General features: G+C 43.1%; 1 protein-coding gene across 1 annotated transcript; it reads right to left on the reverse strand.

Moving 5' to 3' along the window:
• Positions 1 to 1,218: 1,218 nt before the first annotated feature.
• LOC139468573 (eukaryotic translation initiation factor 3 subunit D-like) lies at positions 1,219 to 25,509 on the reverse strand. Its single transcript, XM_071250636.1, has 14 exons — positions 25,329 to 25,509; positions 24,404 to 24,449; positions 24,021 to 24,157; positions 22,289 to 22,377; positions 21,280 to 21,349; positions 20,927 to 21,048; positions 16,161 to 16,293; positions 15,335 to 15,613; positions 14,327 to 14,409; positions 7,333 to 7,462; positions 5,403 to 5,545; positions 4,024 to 4,216; positions 2,180 to 2,279; positions 1,219 to 1,823 (listed from the first exon to the last, which is right to left on the reverse strand). The coding sequence occupies exons 1-14, from the start codon at positions 25,449 to 25,451 to the stop codon at positions 1,807 to 1,809; spliced, it is 1,665 nt and encodes a 554-aa protein (XP_071106737.1). The 5' UTR covers positions 25,452 to 25,509; the 3' UTR covers positions 1,219 to 1,806.
• Positions 25,510 to 25,725: the final 216 nt, after the last annotated feature.

The raw sequence follows: 25,725 nt of genomic DNA on the forward strand, positions 1-25,725 counted from the left end.
CAGCAGTTAAGCTGATGACAATGTATATGGCAAGTTATATTCGAAAAATATAATTGTTTTAAGGTTCTGGCTCAGAATAGGATGGGTAGACATAATCAGATCCTGGGCTTCCAACTGAAAACAGATCTAAGGGATTGCAGCTCCAATCAGATCCTTCCAACTGAAAACAGATCTAAGGGATTGCAGCTCCAATCAGATCCTTCCAACTGAAAACAGATCTAAGGGATTGCAGCTCCAATCAGATCCTTCCAACTGAAAACAGATCTAAGGGATTGCAGCTCCAATTTGATCCAAGGGTTTGCGGCTCCAATCAGATCCTTCCAACTGAAAACAGATCTAAGGGATTGCAGCTCCAATTTGATCCAAGGGTTTGCGGCTCCAATCAGATCCTTCCAACTGAAAACAGATCTAAGGGATTGCAGCTCCAATCTGATCCCAGGGTTTGCGGCTCCAATCAGGCATAAGCACTTGTTACTCCATCCTCCTGACACACTCTTGAATCTCCACTGTGCTGGCAACCAAATCGAAATCCGGTTCTTAAACTGTAATGCAGATTCGGTGCACCACCAACTCGCTGTCAAAAGATATTTTCCAAATCTTTTCATGTTTTTAATCAAGGTGCTCACGTGATTTGATGCACCTCGTGATGTAAGACCCGTTTTATCAACAATATAGATCTTGATTATCGATCAGATCGTCTCGACTGGGCACCGCAATCTTGTTTGAAGCAAATGCAAGTGATACGAGAGGTGGAATCTGATTGGTCCATAGGAGAGGCTTAGAAGGGACATAACTCGTAATAGCCACTGGTGGCGCTACGATCGAGCCCAGGAATTCCAGCCTAGTTTGGCGAGGGTGGAAACTGGACTTTTATAGTCAGTTAACTCTTTTGCCTCGGGAAGATGGGGTAGAATAGGTCTTCAGCAACCCATGCTTGCCGTAAAAGGCAACTATGCTTGTCGTAAGAGGCAACTAACGGGATCGGGTGGTCAGGCTGGCTGATTTGGTTGATACATGTCATCGTATCACAATTGCTTGGATTGATGCTCATGACATCAATCACATTGGCTGGTCCAGACTCGATTATTTACAGACAGCAGTCACATAGCTGAAATAATTCTGAGTGCGGCGTTAAACAACAAACAAAACAAAGTGTTTTGTGCCAATGAAATGAGAAACAGAGCAAAATTTTCAAATAGTTTATTTCTTTAAGACATATTTCATTTATTCATTTTCTTAATATTTTCCCCCAACATAAAAGACCTACAAGATGTGTATTCCAAAATAACAGACACAAAAAATTAAGAATTGTAGTTTGGATTTGATTTTCAGTTTACGATAACATTTTCAATACATTGCATGTTGCCTTTCCTTTCCAAGACATAACGGCCCACGTCCCAGACAGTGTAATATGGTGGGCAGAGTTAACAAGAGGAAATATACACTAACTGATCATAACAAACTTATCTTGCAACAATTTTCTTAAGTATGTGACAACGTTGCTTTTCAATTTTTCATAACAATTTCTTATAATTGTATAGATATTACCATAACTTGGCTATATGACCATAGCAATTACAAATATTGCAACAGACCACAATCACTAGTTCAGCATTCATTCTCAGACAATCCAAACATAATGTACAAGATGATGGCATAGGTTTTGGATTTAAGTTGTCTTCAAACTGTAAAGATGTCCACGTCCTTTCTCCTAGCATACTTAAATATCCCAAACAAGTCCAAGCAATGTCAACAAGACGCCCAAGATGGCAGGCATTGTAGATCAGCATAGCACTTGACTGCAGCTCATTTGTCCACATTTTCTGGAAAAAATAAACAAACTTATGACACAAAACTAACACAACTTTGTTTAAAACAGATAGATCAAGATCAATTTTTCCAAAATACTTTTTACACCTATAGTCCAAAGCCTTTAACATTAATAGCTTTCGGCAATACATGAACTAGTTAAAACAAAGCTTGTTGCCAGGTGAATGTTAAGAAAATGCAAAAATGGACGAAGCAAGGAACATTCACACACTCGCTGCATACAATCAGGTCTAACTGTATGGACATGGCTAACACATTGCTACAAAAAACTCAACTTGATCACAAACTAATAATTCCCATTACAGTTTTGTGGGGTGTGTGTGTGTGTTGGGGGAAGAGGGAGTCTTACCATCAGATTCACTCTCTTCCTCATCATCAGACGAATCATCATCATCATCTTCATCAGATTCAAAAGTGTTGTCTGGTATATCATAGATTCGAATCACAGGCTGAAAGAAAAAATCCAAAATAGTATTGCTGGTTATTTTACACAAGTCTGCATTATTCCCGCTTTATTCCTGGAAACCTGGAAACAATCGTGTCATGGTGGTTATAAGCAGCAACGTCCCAGACCATTTGGGTCAAAGTCAAACACTCAAAAGGATGCAACAAAATCGGAATAGTGATCTCAGGGTTGTCTCCCATTATCTGGCCCCCTGTTGTCCAGCCAAAGATGCTGGCAAAGTGAAAGTGAGTGAGACTGGTTTAAAGGTGCTGTGATTGATTTTTGATTAACATCACATGATGTCCGTTCACTGCGGGAGGAAAACCCAAGGCTGATATATCTTTTACACATCTACGACTTTGGTAAAAGGATCCCCATGGAGCTGTCAAACATCATCAGAATGATTGCAGGAATTAAACACAACAAAACCAAAATCATGCATTACACTTTGAAATGAACTTTGGGTTCTTAAAAGTGTTTCATTTTTAATTCATGTTAATCCAAAAGTCTGTCTAGATTCACACAGCATACTCACAGAATTCAATCACTGAAGGACATGTATGAAAGGTTTTTACTGATTAATTTGAGCCTGACAAGTTCTGAAGTACACTGATAAAAAATACTGCTTACTTAAGCTGACACTTTGCACAAAGGAGCTTACCTCCTCAATTCTGATGCGTTGTGTTAAATTACAATTGATCAGTAGCAGCAAACACATCATGGATTGTCACACTTCACAATCCAATTACAGGGTCTGACAAGCTGATAAACTACTTACACTTCACAAATACGTTTCTCACAATCCGAACTGATGTACAAAACTTTTTCAGTCATGTTGTGATTTGGCTTGTAGGGTAGTAGTCTGATTACCAATATGACCAGAGAAAGCAGTGGCCTGTCACACAGTGATTTTAGCCCTATCATTGTCTTTGCTCAATACCTCATCACAGACTTATGACTTAAGGGCAAAATAAATTTATCTCAACCTATACAAAAGGAACAAACTGCTTAGTGGGGTCCAAAAGATACAAGTTATATGAGTTGAAGAAGTCAGACACTCTGTGCCAGAATCAATCAAAACAAAGCCACGATCCCTGCAGCCTCCTCAAGAATTACAAGGGCCATAACTCTGTAACTTATGAATTTTCAATGATGGTTTTCAAACCATTAAGCCATCATGAGGTCAGACATTTTTACATTTCACTGAATATCATGATTATTAACAATTATTTATACTAATAGCAAAGAGAAAATGATTGTTTTTTTAAACATATAATGTAATGATATTTCTGTTTGGTGTAATGAGAGAAAAAACACCTCTGCTTTTCATTTTATTTTTCACATTTAATTTTTTGGTAGTCCCAATAGCATGGATAGATGCTCATGATATCAGTCATAGGATTGTCTGGTCCAGACTCAATATTTTACAGACCACCATCATATAGCTGGAATATTGCCGAGTGTGGCATTAAAAAACAAACAAAAACAAATGCTTATTGCGAGAGACAATGGTGGCAGCAGTAGCCTCCGTCCCCCTCACGGACCTTGTTGTAAGATGCAACTAACGTGACTCGGTGGTCAGACTCGCTGACTTGGTTCTTGCATGTCATTGTATCCCAATTGCTTGGATTGATGCTCATGATGTAGATCCCTGGATTGTCTGGTCCAGACTCAATTATTTACAGAGCGCCGTCATACAGATGGAATATTGATGAGTGCAGTGTTAAACAAACCAACAAACAACCAACCTTGTTGGGGTCCTTCATGATGAGGTACTTGCCCTCCTTCAGCTTCATGCAGGTGTCAATGATGCAGCGCAGAATACCCCAGGCGTTATCCATATTCAGGTTGATCTGGCTAGCAAACTCAATAGGCTTGAATTGCTGGGTTCCCAGAAGAACATGTTTGGCTGAATCTTTCAACTGAAGTCTCGATACATACCTGAAAGGAAAAGATAGGTATGTTATGCCACAGGTTTCGCCCTGGCAACCGTATCCGGGTATGCTTGGCAATACATTCTTTGCACAACCTCAATAAAATCAAATCTTCATTCTCACTACCGCTAAAGAAAGATCTGAGGACATTCCTAAAAGGTCACGTCGTGAACTTTGACCAACCAATGAAACGATTAACAATAAGTCGACACTGGTCAATCAGAAAACAGCATTCTCAAGCTTTACTGCACTAGTTTCAAAGTGGTGAATCCCATTCCAGACTACGCTAGAAAAATATCAACTCAAAATTTGAAACCTGAAGAAAACAACATTCTGGAATGTGAAATAGATGGCCTAGATTTAAGGCAGTACTTCCCACGGGCTTGGCAAAATATTTATCCCATTCTAGCGAGAGATAGATGATGATTTTGACGGATGCAGTCATACAGCTGTAACGTTGTTCGGAATAACCCATATTAACCTTTTCAAGGTTGCATGATTAGAAAACACTTTCTGACAGTCACTTTCCCGATCTGGTAAGAGAAGCTATGATTGGTTGAAAGTTTGTTCTGACGTGACCCGTCCTCAGATCTTCGTTTAGCGTTAGCTAGAACTAAGATTTGATTTCAATGTGATTGTTGTTTACCGGAAACATGAACATACATATGCCGCTTGGGAAATAGATACAACTGTATGTATATGGAACAACTATTCCTTCATAACAATGACATACTCAAAAGAAAAGATGAATGCCACACCACAAATAACTGATGCCAACATGGTAAAAAGGTTCAGAACTAACCATTCCATTGTAGAATGGGGACAAACCATCGTCGCCCAATATCCAGGAGTCTGGCACTGTATACATGACAATGAGGACCTACTTTGAGTGAGTGAGTGAGTGAGTGAGTGAGTGAGTGAGTGAGTGAGTGAGTGAGTGAGTGAGTGAGTGAGTGAGTGAGTGAGTGAGTGAGTGAGTGAGTGAGTGAGTGAGTGAGTGAGTGTAGTTTTATGACACTGTTAGCAATATTCCAGCTATGTCACAGAGGGGACACTGGAAATAGGCTTTACATATGTGGGGAACAGAACCCGGGCTTTGGCATGTAAAGTGAACACTTTATTAACTAAGCTACCCCTAATCTAGTTTCAGACAACCAGGTCAGACACATAAAGGGGCTGTACGAGTTACTCACCCGAACTTGAGCTGGTCTGACCCTGCCAGGAGGGCTGAGACTGTCCATTTTGCCAGCTTACAGCTGTTGTTTTTGAGCTCTGTGGCCAACACAGCACCCCGCTGGTTGTCCAGCCTGCTCCGCCAATCCACACCGCCAGAATACTGAAATACAGGTTAGTGAGTCCATGAGAATGGAACAGTTGTCCACAAATTTCAAGTCCTGTGAAGATTCCGGGTTAGAATTGGTCTTCAGCAACCCATGCTTGTCATAAGAGGCAACTAACGGGATTGGGTGGTCAGGCTCGCTGACTTGATTGACGCATATCATCGTATCCCAATTGCATAGATCGATGCTCGTGATATCAAGCACAGGATTGTCTGGTCCAAACTCGATTGTTTACAAACCGCAGTCATATAGCTGGAATATTGCTGAGTGCGGCGTTAAACAACAAACAAACAAATTTCAATGCTAGATAAACTTTGAACAGCTGATATTTTTAACTATTGTATTTTCTTGTGTATAGTGCGCACTTTTTCCCCAAAAAAACACAGCTGTGTAGAAGGGGGTGCGCATCATACACGCAAGGAGTTTTGATGTTTTTTTCCTCCATGAGCATGTAACACTGGAAATACCATGTCAACAAATCCATACTGAAGTACGCAAATTGATCATGTAATTACACAGTCTGGCTATAAAAAGTGTTCAATGTATATCGGGACTTATGTTTGTAACACTAATAATTTTATTAGAAATTCCTTTTAATATTGTTTCAATTAATTTCGGCGAAATCATGTGTGAAGCGATCAGAAAATTGCACAACTCACAGTTATTAACAGTAACAACGGTCAGATTCCCGCTAATGACGCCTTGAAACGAACTTTAGTTGACAGAGAATGGATACATATATCATAAATGCCATACTTGTTAAAATTCATATTTGTTATAGTTTGACGATTCTATGTCAACGCATAGTTCTCGCAATCACATGCGCGGGAGCCTCAATGGTGACTGGTCAAACTGGTTCCATGTGAAAAATAATAGCTGGCAATCGCGATCAGCTGCTTCACTTAGGGTTATAATTATTTCAAATATATTTAGTAAAAGATGCAACTAAATTAACAAGACATTGGAATATATTATTCCTGATAAAAAAAATAGTTTCAGATACAATTTTTGCTGATCATTGCATTAAAATCCTGTAAAGTTATATCAATGGGTGTGTCTTGACCGAATCACCGGTCGATTCCAAGAAAACGTGTGTACAGCTGATTGCTGTTTCCAGCTTAGTTTACGAGAAAATACACAAGGTAATCTTAATCCCTGGATGTAAATACACAAGGTAATCTTGATCCCTGGATGTAAGTTTGGAACCTAAGTCCATCCTGTTGCCATGGAAACGTAAAAAATAAAAATTTCTAAAATTTCTAAAATTTCTAAATAGCAAAAGGCACCAGTTCAGCATGTACCTGACAGACCTGCAAAGTTTTATGAAAAAATATTGAACGGTTTATGCTCCGGAAACAACGTGACGGACGGATGTATGGATGGAGCCTGTTTCTATATCCCCTGCCAACTTTGTTGAGCGGGGGGATTATTAAAAAAATATATTGCAAACATTAGTCCAGATAAACAATGAACATTTTTTTTATTACCAAATATTATAATAACAAGATCAAATTGTGTTCTTCAGTTCGGATTTGTTGACTGGTATTTCCGGGTTTTACGTGATCTCGGTGATCAACTGATAATGTTTTCTGAGATGGGGGAAAACATTGCGTCATTGGAAAATTTGAGTTTATTGAAAATGCAAGTAAATTTACCGTGTGCTATAACCGAGTTAGTGCTATATTGAAGAGCGCAATAGCAAGGGAACACTGTACATCCTTGTGACAGGCAAGTACAATGTCCGAACTGACACCTAACTGCTAGGATCAATACTGGTACTCACTCTGGCGTCCCACTCGTTCAGGGACTTCACATTGATGTACTGAAGCTCTCCATTCGGCCCATACATGATGGCGTCATGCTCACACCGTGCTATCAACGTAATGTCATTCCCTAAATCCCATTTCCTGTACCTGAAGAAGAAAAGCTATCAAAGGCTAGAGACATGACTTTCCACTATTCTCTCAGGGATTTATGTAGGATCCCAATTAAATGCCTTTGGCAGCCAAATTAGCAATAAACCTTGTTATTTTGTAAATATTTGTTCAAAATGGGATTTGTTTGAAGTTCTAATTTTCAATGCAACAACATAAAACTAAAGATAAAAGCCTCATTCTATCTATTGGTCTTGTCATTCAGTGCAAATACAAATCACCCCTACAACATTATCATGATTATTTGACTATAATCACCTGAATTGGGAATTTTTGTAGTCTGCGATTCTTTACTGACATTTGCTGCAAACTTGGGGCCGAATATCGTCCTGTGAGTAGGTCTAAGTAAATCCCTGATTTCATTTTGTTACTGTCGTGTGGGGGTGGGGTGGAGGTTGGGGGTAAGTACAACGTTTCATGAATCATTAGATTTTTAATGTAGAAAATTTTTACAAACCTGAAGAGGTTATGAATTCTCTGATGAAATCCTCCTTGGGGCACTTATTGCATTTTCCTTGCTCAAGAAAATCTACATGACATAGTTGTAACCATTTTCCTTAATAAAAAATGTTACCACACAAAAAACTTCGTTTTTGTATGATATACGACCACCCTTACGGGGCCTCACCACCAACGGCGCCTCACGCCAGGGGGAGCAACTCTCACCCAAATCACTTTCCATATGTCAAATGCTGACGGAATGTGGGGAGGTGGGTGGCCGTGCCCCAAGGAGGATTTCATCAGAGAATTCATAACCTCTTCAGGTTTGTAAAATTCTCTTTCTGATTAAATCCTCCTTGGGGCACTTATTGCATCAGGACAGACTCCCAAAGATAATCTAGGAAGTGGCATCCGTCAGCAACAGGCGTAAATAAATACATCGTATTTGATTATTCAACAGAATAAAATATTGAGTTCAATAAATGGAACCAACCTTATCGTGAGGCACCACCGTCGAAAGGCGGGGGCTAGAGACAGGGCGTGGTCGACCATATATTATGATAAAGCCTGTTTTCGCGGCTTGTCATAAGTTGAGAACTCGAAACACCTCCCACCCCCACACTTTTTTTGAACAAGTGATATAGGGGCATAGATCACGAGAGACCATAACCAGCGCTGAGCTAGGCCAGAGGGTCCCCGTGGATCGAAGGAGCGCGTGCGCAAAATACGAGTATTATCGTGTAGTAAGGACTGATATTTATCGACCGCAGAAGATAAAACCCGGACCATTACCGAGCAGTATAACCGGAGGACTGTCTAAAATCTCGAATGCTCAATCGGATAGAGATTAGAACTTTGCCCCGTTCGGAGAACTGACTGACCAAACCGAGTACGCTCGCTTGAGTGTTTGTCGAGTTGGTAAGGTTTGATGAATCGTGCTCGGCTGGCTCCAAATAGCCGCGGAGCAGATCTGCTCAATGTGCAGAGCCGCGGCGTACGCTTTTGACGCAGCCACTGCTCTAACCTAATGAGCCTTCAACCTGGTAGGGGGGTCCCTGCCTGTAAGCGTATACGCTGTACAAATGGTTAAAACTATCCACCTCGAGATAGATTGTTTACTCGCAGGTGAGCCAACCTTCCTACCGCCGTAACAGCAAAATAGTTGGTTATCCTTACGGACACCAATATTTCTGCTGATATAGGCCTTAAGAGTCGTGCGGACATCCAAGACATGAGCATGTCTTGCAGTGGTCCCCGACGAGGAAGGCTGTGAAAGAGCAGGTAGCTCAATAGGAGCCGTTCACGAGGAAGCGTGTGCGACCCTTTGACGGTAAGAGTCCGGTAGTCGAAAACTGACTGTCCCGGTGATATTTATCGACCGCATGGAAGACAGTTATTTCGGGATCGGCTGACATAACACGAATGTCGCCTACCCGTCTGCCGGACGTTACCACCACAAGGAACGCCGTCTCCCAGCTCAACAGCTGAAGAGAGAGAGACGACATATCCCGAAAGGAAGGACCGGACAGCCAATCGAGAATGATTGACAAGTCCCAAGGGGGACTGATCCGCCGGACTGGCGGTCGGATCCTGTCCACACCTGCTAAAAAGCGCTGCACTAATGGGTGTGCACCCAGAAGTGCCCCATCGACAGTGACGTGAAAAGCTGCGATAGCTGTAGAGTAACCCCGGACTGTTGATGCGGCCAGGCCGTCATCTAGTCGCGACTGGAGAAACTCAATCACGGATACGAGATCTGCAGAAAAAAAAAAAAAATCAAAAAAAATCTGCAATCCCTCTATCGACACACCAGGGCGCATAGCAGGCCTATCTATCGTACTGAACGTTTGTCGAATCTCTCCGCGAAGCCAGTATTGTGTCTGCAACTCGTGCAGGAATACCGCTCTTCTGGAGGCGATTCCTGACAGTGGCTAAGCCCCCCATTGAATCCTGGGATTCGGGTGGAGGGCCCCGTTCTGGGATAGGAGGTCCGGTCATAAAGGTAATATAACAGGAGGCTGACACAGAAACCTGAGTATTACTTGAAACCCACTCTGCGCCGACTAAAGAGGTGCCAGGAGCACAATTAGTCGCGCAGGCTGAGTGCTTAGCTGAGACAGGACCTTGGAAATCAGAGGTACTGGGGGGAATGCCCACAGAATTCTGTCCGTCCAATCTAGCTGGAAGGCGTCCGGTGCCACCGACCTCGGGTCGTGGACTCGGGAGCAGAACGTTGGTGTCTGGTAATTCATCACAGACGCAAACAGATCCACCTGTAACGGCCTGTATAACAGGGAGAAAATCCCGAATATCCCCGGGTCGAGCCTCCACTCGTGAGGAGCTCGGATCCAGCGAGACAGAGCGTCCGTACGGACATTGTCCACCCCCGGGAGATAAACAGGTAGCACCCTGATATCGTGAGAGTCGCACTATAGTAGGAACTGCCAAATCCACTGTCGCCGCCATGTTGTCCAGTAACTGGAGCTATGTACGAGCAGTGTGACTTGCGCTTAAGGGACTTGATATCTTGTGACAGAGATACACGTCCTCTCACCGTGTTGAAATTAGCCACTAGGAAGACTAGATTCTGAGTGGGGCTCAGATCTGACTTCTTGAGACTGACCATCCACCCTAGCGTGATCAGAATATCTATCACTTGTTGTGTAGCTATCTGACTCAGGGATTGCGATAGAGCTCTTAGTAACCAGTCGTCGAGGTACGGATGGCAGAACCGACCTTTTGACCTGGCCACTTGGGCGGGACTCAACATCAGCTTGGTGAACACCCTCGGGGCCGTGAAGATCCCGAATGGTAGAACCCTGAACTGATAACACCTCCCGTCGAAAGAAAACCTCAGGTATTTCTTGAACTCGGGGTGTATTGGTATGTGGAGATAGGCGTATTTAAGTCTATTGACGTTAGCCATTCTCCTGTCTCGACAGGTGAGATCACTGTTTGGTGACTAGGAAACAAGTCGAGTAGAAGCCCTCGCTTTCCTGTCCCTCGGGACCCGGTTCGATCGCAGCTTTCATAAGTGCGTCGACCTCGGCACGGAGGAATTCCGCCTTCTCTCGGGTAGCAGGCACCGGAGTGTGCTTTATCCCGGAGAAGGGGAGGGGCGGATGATGTTTCCACCGAGGCAAATGGCCATCCCTTAAAATGGACGGGGTCTGGGGATTGTGATGTAACTGTCTCCGATTCCTTCAGGAATAGAGCCAGTCGGCCGCCTACGGGGACATCCGGCTGGAGGCAGTGAACCCCGGCTGTCGGCAGTTCGATAACTTGCGACTGTGGGTTCACCCGGGGCTCTTCGGGCGCTAATGGGAACCCATCGTTCCCAGCCCCGCGAATAAGCTGTTGGTCTCGACCAGCTGCCTTGCCCCGGCCCGTGCCTCTCTTGCTCCTCCCGGCGCCCTTATACCTGAAGGAAGCGGCGGCTTCCAAGCAGGTGTGGACGTCTGACCCGTGCGTTAGCGTAGGGGGGGGGGACAATTGGAGAGGCCCGCTTACGCGGTTTTAACGCTTAGTACCTCCAACATGGCCTCATGAGTCTTTGATGGAAGTATACCATTGAGCGGCCTCTCGGACCACCTGCTGAGCCCCAGGGAAGAGGGTGGCACCCTCTTATACGGCAAAGCAAGTAAGTCTTGGCATGTGTAAGTCGAGTATTTAGATACCGACATCCACCGCCTGCGCATGCCCATAACAGCGCACATCATCTGCGAGGCACAGCTACGAATAGCGTCCCGCGTAAGATAACTGAACTTCCGTTAGTTGCGCGGCCAACTCCGAAGAGTCGACCGGCCCCTCTCCCGCTAACTCCCTCTGTACAGCCGACAGATACGCGGAGTGTACGGACACACGGAGCTGTTGGCATGCATTATGATATTGCTCCTCGAAGCATATGTAAGCAGCCTTCAACTCCGCACCGCACGCGGGAAAGGGGGGGCAACAGCCGGCCCTGCTTGACCTTAGTCAAGTTGGGTGTCTCCGACTCTGGCATGGGCGCAGCCACCTGAGGCAGTACCTGGACAATCCTGTCCCGCACGTGCCTCTGCACCCGGCCCGATGCCGAGTCCCGGTGCCGAGTCCCGGTGCCGAGGTGCCGGAGGTTCAAGGGAACCCACCTGGCACCGGGCTAGGTATCCACTAGTGGAAGCCTCGGCCTCGGAAGAGGCGTCTGGCTCCGCTAGGGAAAGTTGTGCGTCGGTAGTGCACGGGCCTAGCCGGCGCCCGCCACCACTACGCTGGGGATCGACCGCGAGCCAGAGCCGAAGCTCGGTCTCGGATCGTCCCCGAGACAAAGGGAACCAACCTTGCTCCGGGGCAGGTATCCACTAGTGGAAGCCTCGGCCTCGGAAGAGGCGTCTGGCTCCGCTAGGGAAAATTGTGCGTCGGTGGTGCACGGGCCGGCGCCCGCCTCCACTACGCTTGGGAGCGACCTCGAGCCGGAGCCGAAGCTCGGTCTCGGATCGTCCCCGAGACAAAGGGAACCCCCCTGGCTCCGGGCTACGAATCCACTAGTGAAAGCCTCGGCCTCGGAAGAGGCGTCTGGCTCCGCTAGGGAAAATTGTGCGTCGGTAGTGCACGGGCCGGCGCCCGCCACCCCTCCGCTGGGGAGCGACCTCGAGCCGGAGCCGAAGCCCGGTCTCGGATCGTCCCCGAGATCAAGTGGCCTGCCTCGGCCGACGCCGGGCATAACACAGATCTCGAAGCCGCGTCCGGCGCCGACAACGGGGAAGGCTCAGCCCGTAGCTCCTCCGGAGCCGAGACTTCACCTCCTCCATCATCGACGCCATCGGCGACTTAAGTAACGCAGAACAGTCTGCCAAAGACAGTGCAGGAGAGGGTGCAGTGCTTACTACGGGGACCCTCCAGCCTTATCCCCCCGGCCCCCGGAGAGGGAGCGGGGGAGACAATCTCGGCAGGTTTTTTACCCTTTTTAGATGGGGAGGGGGGGGGGGGGGGATGTCTTAGTAGATCTGATATCTAACCCCGCCTTTATAGACCTCTTTAAAGTGGAACAAGTCAACTTGTCTCTTTTGGGGGGTAAAGGCAATGTCCTCCGCCAGACATATCAGGCAGCGTTCGTGCCTGTCTTAGAACAACCCGTACACAGTTTGAAGGTCTTTGTAAACAAGACCGTAATTTCTGAGGTGGGCGGGAAGGGTATTAACGTGTATCAGTGCGATATAAAGATCGGAAAAATACGTGCATAAATTGTGAAACTAGAAGCAAAGGCGTAATGTAGAATGCGATTTGTAACGCGATACTAATAGCCAATGTCGTAGTTTAACTATAACACCAAAGGGGCGTGTTACGCGCTAAGGTGTAAAACCCGTAAAAAAGGTAAGTGTAGTTTATAAATTAACACACCACCTTGGGTTTTGTAAAGGAAAAAATTGTAGTCCAATGCTGTATGATATAACAAAACCCCAAGCCGTTTCTTAATGGCCTTGGTGTTACATGTATCAGCCCGTGGGACTACAATATGGACGCCATTACGGCCATTTGAATTCAAAGGTACCGTGCACGTGGCGTCAATTACAACTCTATAACTTCACAATGCGAGGTATTACGCCTTTGCAATGAAAGAAATGTACCATACATACAGTTTGGTCAGCCATGGTTCTTGTCGAACGATAGATTTCTCTTATTTTGTCTTGTGTGAAAAATCAACACGTCTGTCTCTTACAGATGACATAAGGAAAGTGATTTGGGTGAGAGTTGCTCCCCCTGGCGTGAGGCGCCGTTGGTGGTGAGGCCCCGTAAGGGTGGTCGTATATCATACAAAAACGAAGTTTTTTGTGTGGTAACATTTTTTATTAAGGAAAATGGTTACAACTATGTCATGTAGATTTTCTTGAGCAAGGAAAATGCAATAAGTGCCCCAAGGAGGATTTAATCAGAAAGAGAAATTTTAATATCAAAGCAGACAGCAACATTTGTTAAATTTATATGTAACCTTACATTTGAGATAGTATTAAATTCTGGTTTGAACACTCAGTAATCCCAGTGTAATCTAACATAGGAAGAAAATCCACAATGAAGTCACAAACAGGATTCAAACCCATTAGCAACAGATCCTGGCATGCCTAAGGGACACAACTCTTCACAGCGAATTGTGCCCCTTTTCATGCATATTGATGTATGATGCGGTAACTATTTGTCAGCTATTCACCATCGTGAATAAACCTAATTGGAAGTACATATTTCAACATCAATATTTGAAAATCTGTATACATAAGAATTCTTATTGAAGGCAACTGGACAAGGTATGTTTTTCTACATCAAAAGATTAAATAATGCACAGGATTTTAACCTGTTACAATGTTTACTCCTTTTAGCCACAGTATCATACAACATGAAGACTTGTCTATGAAGCAGGCCCAGCTAACATACCTGTACCCAACGGACGCCACTTCACTGTCGTCTTCACCTTGGATAAATGGGTTCTTCTTTTCGAAGTTGTATTTTTCTTCTCCCTACAAGTCAAGACAAGCATCATTAGAGTTAGACGCCTGGAGTGAATTCAACCTGGCCACAAAGTGTCATACAGTATAAATACATTTTGAGAGAAACGTTACTAGTCCTTACAGCTTGTTACTAATCTCAGATAAGTTAACTGTGGCCATATTGCTTAGAGCTGGGGAGATTGAATGACTAATCAGTTAATAATTAGGACAGTTAACATGGTTACAGGGTAGAAAACTTTACCAACTACTATTACACGTCTGATCAAAATATAACAAATATTTAGAAATTGAAAGTTTTGGTACATCTTCTTTTGCGTTGTAATTTCCATAAGCATGATGACAGAGCGATTGCAACAGTTGTAAAAACACAACGTAAGAAAAGGACAGGACATTGCATGATGTATATGTGTATGATCTCCAAAATCAGGGCAGTCTTATAGCAGCCATGGTGCCAAAACTCACAAACTTCAGTAGTATACATGGTATAAAGCCAGTGTAATTATTTCAGGACGAGAATTAGGATTACAATCACTTAAAGTGAGTGAGTGAGTGAGTATAGTTTTATGCCGCTTTCAGCAATATTCCAGCAATATCACAGTGGGGGGATACCAGAAATTGGCTTTACACATTGTACCCATGTCGGGAATTGAACCCGGGTCTTTGGCGTGACGAGTGAACGCTTTAACCACTAGGCTACCTGACCGCCCCACAATCACTTTAATCACCAATATTAAGTCTTTGGAACCTTTCATTCCTAAACAAGGTAAGTGGTAGTGTAAGTTTTTGTTTAGTTTGTAATATCATGCTGCTCTCAGCAATATTCCAGCTATGTGATGGTGAAACAATCAAGTCTGGTCCAGTGATCGATACTGTCATCAATGAGCCATGTCGTTGGGGTACGTGAACATGCTAACATGTCAAGATATTGACTTGCCATTTTTAAAACTTGTTGTGAGAAGTTATGGTTGATGAAGGTAGCTTCGAGAGCCAGGTTGCGTGGGGAGTTGATGCTGTTTCCTTCGTCCTGGGGAGGCTCGGTCGCAGTCTCACTCACAGTCAACAAGTCAAACTCAGAGTCATCTCGCTTGTCAAAAAACAGCTTGTTCCCCACCCGTTGCACGATGATATCCCAGGAGTACACGGACCGGGTGCAGCACATGAGTGTTGCCAGAATGGCGTCTGTAGCAAACACATTGCCTTGTGTCTTAGCAAGCTGGAATAGACAGGTCACAATGCAAATAAACTTCAGCAGTTTTAGGTGAGTGAGTGAGTTGGGTTTAACGCCACTTTTAACAGTATTCAAGTTATATCGTGGCTTGTAAGCTTAATGTGGGAGGAAAGCCCATAGTGATGCAGGTCTCAGACGTTTACCACTTCAGTGAAACCCACGAGCATGAGATGGTGCTGACAAACCTTGAAACATATTCGGGGCGAACCGGGATTCGAACCCACAATCATAGGTTTCTTGGGTGCCCAAGGGGCGCAATTCTGCACAGAGAATCGCGGCGCCATAGACTGGGCCACCCGTGCCCCCCGCAGTTTAAGGGTAATGTAATCAGCTGATACATTGTCAATAATTGTTGGCTTATTGCTACATTGTATATCTTGTACTGACATAAAAACAGAAAGAATCATAATTGTTTTACATGTTTGTTGTTTACTGACGCACTCTATTCCACAATATTCCAGGTGGAGTGCTTTAACCACTAGGCTACCCTACTTCCCACCAACCACTAGCCTAGGAGTTCACAGAATCATACCTGTCTGATGATGGGATCGTCGGTGGTTGTCACTTTGTGGAAAATACGATTGATCCTCTTCAGCCTCTTCTCGTTCTTCGTGGTCACTCGGTCGTACGTCTTGTCATAGTACTCCATGCCTCCACACTTCACTCTAGCAGGGAAATACACCATGAATAACTCTACCTAGTGATTACTTTCTTGTTTGTTTGTTGCTTAACACTGCACTCAGCAATATTCCAGCTATACGAGGCAGTCTGTAAATAATCAAGTCTTGACCAGACAATCAAGTGAGTGACATCATGAGCATTAATCTACTCAATTGGGAAACGATGATATGCATTATTGATCAATGTATGCCAGCTATATGATGGCAGTCTGTAGATAATGGAATCTGGACCAGACAATCCAGTGATTGATATCATGAGCATAATCCACACAATTGGGATACGATGACATATGTCAACCAAGTCAGCGAGCCTGACCACCCAATCCCGTTAAGACGCCTCTTACAACAAGCATAGTTGCCTTTGACGGCAAGCATTGGTTGCTGAAGACCTATTCTACCCTGGATCTTCAAGGGTCCTGATCATGTAAGTGGCCTCATACAAGCATGGGTTGCTGAAGACTGATTACTGCAGTCAATCATGATGTTAGAGTTTACATGTTCACTGTACCATGTGGAGGCTTAAATCATAAGGTTTCCTCTAATCCCTTAACTTGTTATGAAATACTGTAGATGATACATTAAATTGTATATCTATAATACTGATCCCACCTCACACTATTCTCCTTCTTTCGATCCTTTGTGGAAAGGTGCTTGCACAAACATTTCCAGCTTCTAAAAACAATTCACCTGAACACATGCCCGCATTACCATTATGGCTGGGACGATACACCAACTGTGCGATTCGATACATATCACGATACATATCACGATACCTTGCTCACGATCTGGTTTGTATCACGATACTTGTATGTGCTCTTATCTGTGGTGTGTAAGCCATCCTTTTCATTGACAGGATGTCTAATACCTGGCACACTAACTATTTACTGTTGGCAGAGTCAAGTATGGCGCAATGGATGAAAATATGTACGTTTTCACTATTCATTTTCACTTGTAATTAGTGTTGGGTGTAACACTCATTAAAGAATAGATTTAAGGTAAGAAGTCATACTTTCAACTTTGTGTGCGACCGTGATCTATACTTGTATCGAGAAGTAAAAAAACATGATCCACCGTTGCATCGGTGTATTGTCCCACTACTAATCACCATGGTCACCACCCAAAACAATGGGTCACTGTAATCCTAATCAGTGATACACACATATGCTGCAAAAGACAAGAACTTGTGAGAGGGTAGAACAGGCGATGTGACTCCTTTACGTTAGTCGGACATAACAACATCAGATTGGATATAACATGCGTCACATGTTTTCAGATCGTTACATGAATGACTGCGTAGCTGTGAATAGAGACTAGTAACCGAATCAGAAGGGGTCTCCAGCCAATGAGTTCCACAAGACAGACCACACCTCTATCTCCAACAGACCATAGGGTGAGGGAGCTTGGCATCTCAACGCTTCGACAAAGCTATCAATCACGCCCAGTGAGTGACAACATCCACAAGAGGATCATCAAAGCAGTACTGAGGCATGTGCACATGGCAGAGATGGGCAAGTAAAGGTTTGGGACACAGTCGAAACATCCGCGCCTTGCAACGACTTCTATGTTGAAAACCCGAGGTACATCACCCTTCACTGAGTACTCAGTCTGGGAACCCGAATATTGATAACAAAGGAAGCATGTTCTAATCATTATTCTGTATGTACAGGATACGGAGTACTGGGCTGCAGGATACAGAGTACTAGGCTGCAGGATACGGAGTACTGGGCTGCAGGATACGGAGTACTGGGCTGCAGGATACGGAGTACTGGGCTGCAGGATACGGAGTACTGGGCTGCAGGATACGGAGTACTGGGCTGCAGGATACAGAGTACTGGGCTGCAGGATACAGAGTACTGGGCTGCAGGATACAGAGTACTGGGCTGCAGGATACGGAGTACTGGGCTGCAGGATACGGAGTACTGGGCTGCAGGATACAGAGTACTGGGCTGCAGGATACAGAGTACTGGGCTGCAGGATACAGAGTACTGGGCTGCAGGATACGGAGTACTGGGCTGCAGGATACAGAGTACTGGGCTGCAGGAGCAGGTACGGTATCGTCAATCTCTGCTGATGGGCAGCTGTCAACTGTGACGGCGTGACGCGCGAAGGCTTTAACCACTAGGCTACCCGACCACCCCAGGCCATGGTAGAGGCGACGGCTCTAGTCTCTTATGGATGTGGACAGGAGGCAATCCAACGAAGGCTTGCAGGATAGTTGAACGGAGCCAAACAGACTGTGGTGTGCCGTAGAAAGTGAAATGAAGAGTTTCTGATGGGCTGGCTAAAGTAGATGCGGAGCACTTGAACCTGGCATAAGGGATGAAGATTGATGCCCATGACCAGATGGTAAACAAATGGTCTGGCTGTCCCGGAAGCTGATTCTTTGCAATGAAGTCCCAGCCAAGTCCCAGAATTCCTGGGCTCGATCGTAGCGCAACCAGTGGCTATTACGAGTTATGTCCTTTCAATGCCTCTCCTATTGACCAATCAGATTCAACCTCTCGTATCACTTGCATTTGCTTCAAACAAAACGGTGTCGCCCAGTCAAGACGATCTGCTCGATAATCAAGATCTATATTGTGATAAAACGAGTCTTACATCGCTAAGTTCATCAAATCACGGGAGCACCTTGATTAAAAACATGAAAGGATTTAGAAAATATCTGTTAACGAGTTGGCGGTGCACATGCTTTGCAAATCCTGCAGTCAACCGAAATCTGCATGACACTTTCGATTTTGGTGCACGATTTTGATTGGACTATGCATAGACTCTTTAGTCAAGCCAAAATGTAACTCCATAATACCAGCCTAGTTCGGCAAGGGTGGTAACTGGACTTTTATAGTCAGTTAACTCACATGCCTCGGGAAGATGGAACTGTATGGTAGATAGACGAAGTGTTGTTGCGAATTCTGAAGAATAATGGTGTAGAGGCAGTTACTTCCCTGTAGAATGTGTGACGTGACTGGTGCAAGATAATCTTTAAGAAATTTGATGCATGTAAGTAAGTTGGAAAATGACGAAATCCTCGAATCTATGTTGATAGCATGAGGAACAATTTGGCGCACAATCCAGCACATCTTCATTCTTACCATTGTTCATCTTGAGCAGGGTAATATTCCAAATCTTTAACATTAATATGCTGGCAATCTTCTTGAACAGATTGAACGAATGCTGATGAAAGTCTGGTGAAACCGTGAAGTAGGTAAGGGACGGTGATACCAATGTAAACTGTCCGAACCCTTCCTAACTGCCAGAGTTAACGCTGCACTCATCACTATTCCAACAATATCACGTTGATTCTTCTATAAATGTCAATGCAAAGCCTTGAAACGCTTGACAATAGAAGAGGCAGGTTATAAATCTCTGAAAGTTGGTGACATTCCTGACATTGACATCCAATATTGATGTTGGGGCCAACCCCGAGGAGTGGGCTCCCCTTTGCGATCCATAAACGGAGGGTATCGATGTCGTTTCCAGTGTCGATCCGAAGGCTATGAGTATCGATGTCGATCCTTAGAATATTGGCACTGATATCGAGCCATTAAACAGCCAGGAGAGGGATATGGAAGTCGATGTCGATCTGTGTATCGAATGTGGTCCTGATGTCGGGCCCTGGGTGACACATAGCGACGGTATTCAGATACAGTGCTGTAGTCTGAATAAGGTGGGTATCAATGCATGACAGCCTGGCGATGCCGAAGGATAGAGGGTCATGTGACGGTATCGTTCCATAAGGGAAGGGTAGCGATCCCAGCTATAATCATGTAGACGTAGATCCACAGACGAATTATGATAGCCATGTCGTTGTGGGTTGGAAGACCAAGATCGATCCTGTCGTCGATGGTGATCTGAGTCGCCTATAGAGATTGATTAATCTCGCACTAGAATTTAGGATTGATCTGAAGAATAAGAACGACAGTCTTCATCAGTACAATGTCAATCTTGATGCAGGGCATTCTGCATCTTGTCAGCCTTCTGAGATTGATGTAGATCTGCAGAATGTCGATCCCCTGTAAGTCAATCCCTGTCAGAAGAGCGTAAGCTATCTTTACTCACCCTTTCAGTAGGTGAAGGGGAGGGCGAAGACGAGGCATCGATGTAAGACAGGAGACTGTGGTCTGCGATATGACGGAACTTCATATTTCATACTAAATCATCTCAAAGGGAGGGAGGGGGGAGGGGAGATTGACAGACGATCATGTGGATCCGCTAAGGAATAAGTATGTATGCATTTTCTACAGGTTTTCAAAATGGTCTTCAAAGACTGCCATAGATGTTGACATAAAGTAGAGGAAGATCTCCCCCACAATAACTACATATATTCTCTCACGTGGTGTTGATGAGAAAGAGAATGATGTGGCATGGATAGTCAGGTGATCAGGTTGTGTAGATTGCTATGCACAGGATTACAGTTGGTGACCCATTGTTTTGGGCAGTGACCATGGTGATGCTGGAATGTGTTTGGGTGAATTGGTTTTAGAAATCGAAACTTGAGTTCAAGCATGTTTCCACATAGGATCGAAAGAAGGAGAAATGAATACCATGAGATACGATAAGTTTCAAAAAAAGATATTTTTCAAGAAATCTTTTGAATAAAGGAAATGTATGGACAACTTACAAGTCATTCTTATCATCTATTTGAGGCAGATTGAGTTTAGTTAGTCGTGGAAAGTCCATCTCCTCCACTACTGTCCAATCGTCTCGCACCTGGACTGACGCGTCGCGATGCTTCAGGGGCGTCTGTAAAAGACAACATGTAGAGATTTGACAAGTCAATTATACAAGCATCTAACAAAGAACACGTTTCAATCAGTTTACATAAAATTGTCAACCAACAGTGAGATCAACGCTCAGTCTTTGGTCAAGTTTCTGTCTTCATACCCCATGTTTGTTTATATATGTTGGTTGGGTGTGTGCATGTGTGAGTTTTATCATCTTATCATCGAGCAGTCAAAGGAGATGATGAATTACCTTCTGTCTGTTCTCCTGCATCTGTTTACCAAACTGCTTCTGCCACTTCTTCAGCAGCCTCTGGCGATCACTGAAGGGAAGGAAAAGTCAAACATGAGTCAACAGGTAGGGTTTCATGCCTCTTCTAGAAATAGGGATTCACACAGCGACAACACAATGGCAGGTTATACAGCTGGTCACCCATACCACATACATTAAGGTAACTAATCACAAATCTGTCATAAAATACCTACTCCAAAGAAATACTTTGGCTTTCAAATTACACAAAGCGATTTTAGTATAACGACACAAGGATGAAAAGTCAATGAAACTTGGTCTTAGAGCTAAGATTGATTTGTAGAACAAGGCTTTGACAGCCAAAACTGCTTGTAATGTCATGAGTTTGTGTAACTGTCTAAGTGAGTCAGTGTGGTTTCTTTCTGCTGTTCATTGTTATATTCCAACTATATCATGGTGAACAACACTGAAACTGGGTTCAACACACGGTAACAATGTGGGGAATCTAACCTGGGTGTGTGTGATGAGCACAAGCCTAAACCACAAGACAGCACACACTGCCCAAGTGTTCAACTTTTCAACCTTTTGTTTGTTATTTAATGCTGCACTCAGCACCATTCCAGCTCTATGATGGTGGTCTGTAAATAATCCAGTCTGGATCAGACAATCTAGTGACTGACGTCATGAACATCGATCGACACAACTGAAATGTGATAACATGCATCCATCAAGTCAGCCAGCTTGACTACCCGATCCTTTTAAGTGTTCTCCAGCAACCTATGCTTGTAGTAAGAGACAACCTATGCTTGTTGTAAGAGACAACCAAATGGATTAACTTGACAGGCTCGGGGACTTGGTATACTGCATGTCATCTATCCCAATTGCGTGGATCAATACTCATGTCAATCACTGGACCGTTTGGTTCAGCTGTGATTATTTACAGACCGCTTTCATATTGCTGGAATATTACTTCCTGCAGTGTTAAACAAAAAAGGGCACAACATCTACTGACCGCTCTCTATTCTTCTGGGTCTTGGACAACACTTGGAGATTGGCCTGGTTCTGCTGTTGGCGACGTTCTCGCTCCCGTCGCTGTTTGTTCTAAACAAAATATTCAAAATGGTTGTTTATCACAAGCACAGAAAAGACCTAACGATGGCTTACTATACTAAGGCAAGAGTACTTTGGTATAGTTTTCTACCATTTCTCTGAGGAATTCATGTGCAAATTTAAGTAACATGTAAAAGGAGCATGTTTATACTTACTATTGTGGAAGGTAGAATTCTATCCAAATCAGATATAAAACATGTTAATGCTGTCATCCAGGGGTCCGGAAACCGTCATATGCGCCGGACATGTCCGATTGGGAATCTCAAATGTCCGGTTTAAAATATTGCTTACCGGACATTTAAATTTTTCTGTCCGGACATTTTAAAAAGTATTGTCCGGACATTCTTAAATTTTGACCGGACATGATCAACAGTTAGGACTGAGCAGTTTCTGTCTGCAGTTGTAACACAATGAAGATTATCTACAAGCTTTGTTTGTTTTGATTGCTGTAAATACATCGTACCTACAATGATAGTCCAATCGGTCAATCACTGTAATAGGCAATAAACTGAGATGACACTGATTAATCGAGGATTAATTACTGAGAACATCTTGTTAATTTGAGTAAAATGTGTTTACAACTGGACATAAATACCTTGCATCATCAATGTACCTCATTATCCTCACAATGCTACGATACGTAACCTCAGACAAGAAGCGAAAGCGTGACGACAGCCAGTCGACCGATGCAGATCAGTCGAGCGGATCTGCCAAACCCTCAAAGTCTGAATGATCATTTTGTAAGTCGTGGCTAACGACTTTCACTCTGTTTGACATTCAATGAGGATTTGCAGATTTTATTGTTTTCAGTAGCTACTTGTATATTGAATCTCGATTGACCGCCATTTTGCTTTCTGTGACGATCGATATCAAATTTTTTTATGGTCAATAATTAAGTACAGATGAAAAAGTATTCAAATAACTATTGCTATCAACGATAGTTTAGGATTTATGATTATATTATCTGTCTTGTTTTTAAATAATGTTTAGGTTTAAAAAAAACCCTTTTCCCATGAGGTCACGTGATAACCAAATATGGGATAATAGTCTCGATCCAAATGTTACAACGCGTACACTTGAGCAGACTCATGAATATTAATTATACCGTTCACAACGTTGACAGATCGTTATTATAACAGAAACAAACGTAGTTTACCATATATATCTAAAATGATATTATTTGTTATTAATTGTCCGGTGAATTAAACAATTTAAATTGAAACAATTCATAATTCATCATATTATAAATACGTAACAACTTGTAATTTGTGTGTAAAAAGTCGTACTAAAACACGCTGTTTGAAGGGGGCGTGGCATAAATGTAAATGTCCGATTGGGATTTTAAATTTTCCGGACCCCTGCTGTCATCATTACACGGTACTGACAGGATACACTATGGAGATACAACGCTTATAACATTTGTATAAAGCTAATCATGGTAATCAATGTCAGTAAATCAGCCCTTAAAAGTTTTAAGTTCAAACATTACCAAGAGGCACTCCAAGGAACAATTATATACCATTGAAAGTGACCATATGCATTTACTTGCAATTCCTTGAAAAACACTTTGACCAAAAGAAATGTCGATATACTTTTATCATGTTTATAGTATAGGTATATTTTGTATCTACTACCTGTTGGAACAGCCTTCGTCCTCTCTGGTACATCGGTCGCTGCACACGTGCAGTATCCACCAGCTGGTAGCTAGACTCATCTTCATCGTGGTAATATGCATACTGGCTTCCACCCCCAAATGCTGAAGAGTACTTGCCTGAAGCAAAATTGACATAAATTTATTGTCAGTCAGACTGATAACATTTTTGGGGGAAAATGATACTTGATTTCATAAGGATATGAAAGGTCGAAATATGAGCTAAACATTGCTTTATTATGCTTATTTCTATTTTATTTTTATATATCATGTAGATAGGAAAGTGATAGGTAAAATATGGTTATGTCTGGTGTTTCAAACCTACACAGAAAAAACAAACAGGTTCTCTAACAAATCATGTCTTACCGAGATATCTTTTGTCTTGATATGTTGCTCCAGTCCAGTCAGATACCTATAACAATAAACAAAAGTTCTTCAGCATCAAGTCAAAGTTCATCATCATACCATGCATATGTGCACATAATGACACTGGGTAGGGGTATTTATCCATATCTCTGTACAAATTAAGCCAACTGATAACTTCAATGTGTGTACAGTTTACCCAACAAAGAAAGTGACAATAGGTGTTTTCTAGTCAACCAATCAGTGTATAGGTCAGCTATATTTCGTCTGAAAGGATCAGCCATTTTTTGTGTGAAAATATCTGTGTATGATTATGTATGAATGATTTGGGCAGTTCCTGTCACAACGCCTACAGATCCTAACTGAAAAACTATTCATTCGTTTTACAGCATATAATACAGTCTGCAATGTTAGCATAATATACCGTGGTGTTCAAAGCCTGAAGGTACAAGTAGAAACTAATATCTGTGATTGTGCATGTTGTGTTTATAGACAATATGGTGTAATTGCCGAAAGTGAAATCATCTGTCACCTATTTCATACCATATTTTAAACGTTTCCTTAAGGAATAATGACGTCATGATAATTATGTCTATGTGACATGTGTTCATACAATAACAATATGACATCAGATGATAACTAGAATAATTGCACTATCCTTGATAAAAATGCAACTGTCAATGCAACTTACTCATTCCTATATTTAACAGACTGTATTGCAGTGCATTTACCAATGTAAGCCTTCTTAACTTCGTTATTTTATAAGTATTGACACCAACAAATTATTACGGTCATATACAAACGATTCTGCAACTTCAACTCACATATTAATCCTCGCATACATGCAAATTCACGAGCAATTAAACTCATTCCCTCCCATATTGGCGTTTACTGACTAAAACATATGGTCGCAAATAAACATGATCACCTTTCCCAGTCGAACATCCTTTGAAAACGGTTGATAGGGCATATCTTTAAATTGGTCGGGGACCTGACAAGGACCCCATCCTGTTGGGTTGTCCTGAATCTGTGGTGGTTCAAAGTGAGCCATTTTCTTGCCGTCAACTTGCCGGAAAAACGTGCTCAATGGCGGCAACAACAGGCTCGCACTGAATGATTAAGAAATAGGAATTAAACGTTGATACACGAGTTATATTGTACTTGCTGCATACGTTGCATACAATGCGTATACATACTTGCATACATTTATCCAGTTAAGTGTGATTAGATGAATATTTGCCTGTAGCTATATTATTATCCAATGGACATAGGCATGTCATTGCCTCCGTAAATGTGTCAATATATCGCCAAACCACACGAGACTT

Source organism: Haliotis cracherodii, unplaced genomic scaffold (genome assembly GCF_022045235.1).
Source record: "Haliotis cracherodii isolate W230 unplaced genomic scaffold, xgHalCrac1.p SCAF_2, whole genome shotgun sequence".
In the NCBI taxonomy this organism is placed as follows: domain Eukaryota; kingdom Metazoa; phylum Mollusca; class Gastropoda; order Lepetellida; family Haliotidae; genus Haliotis; species Haliotis cracherodii.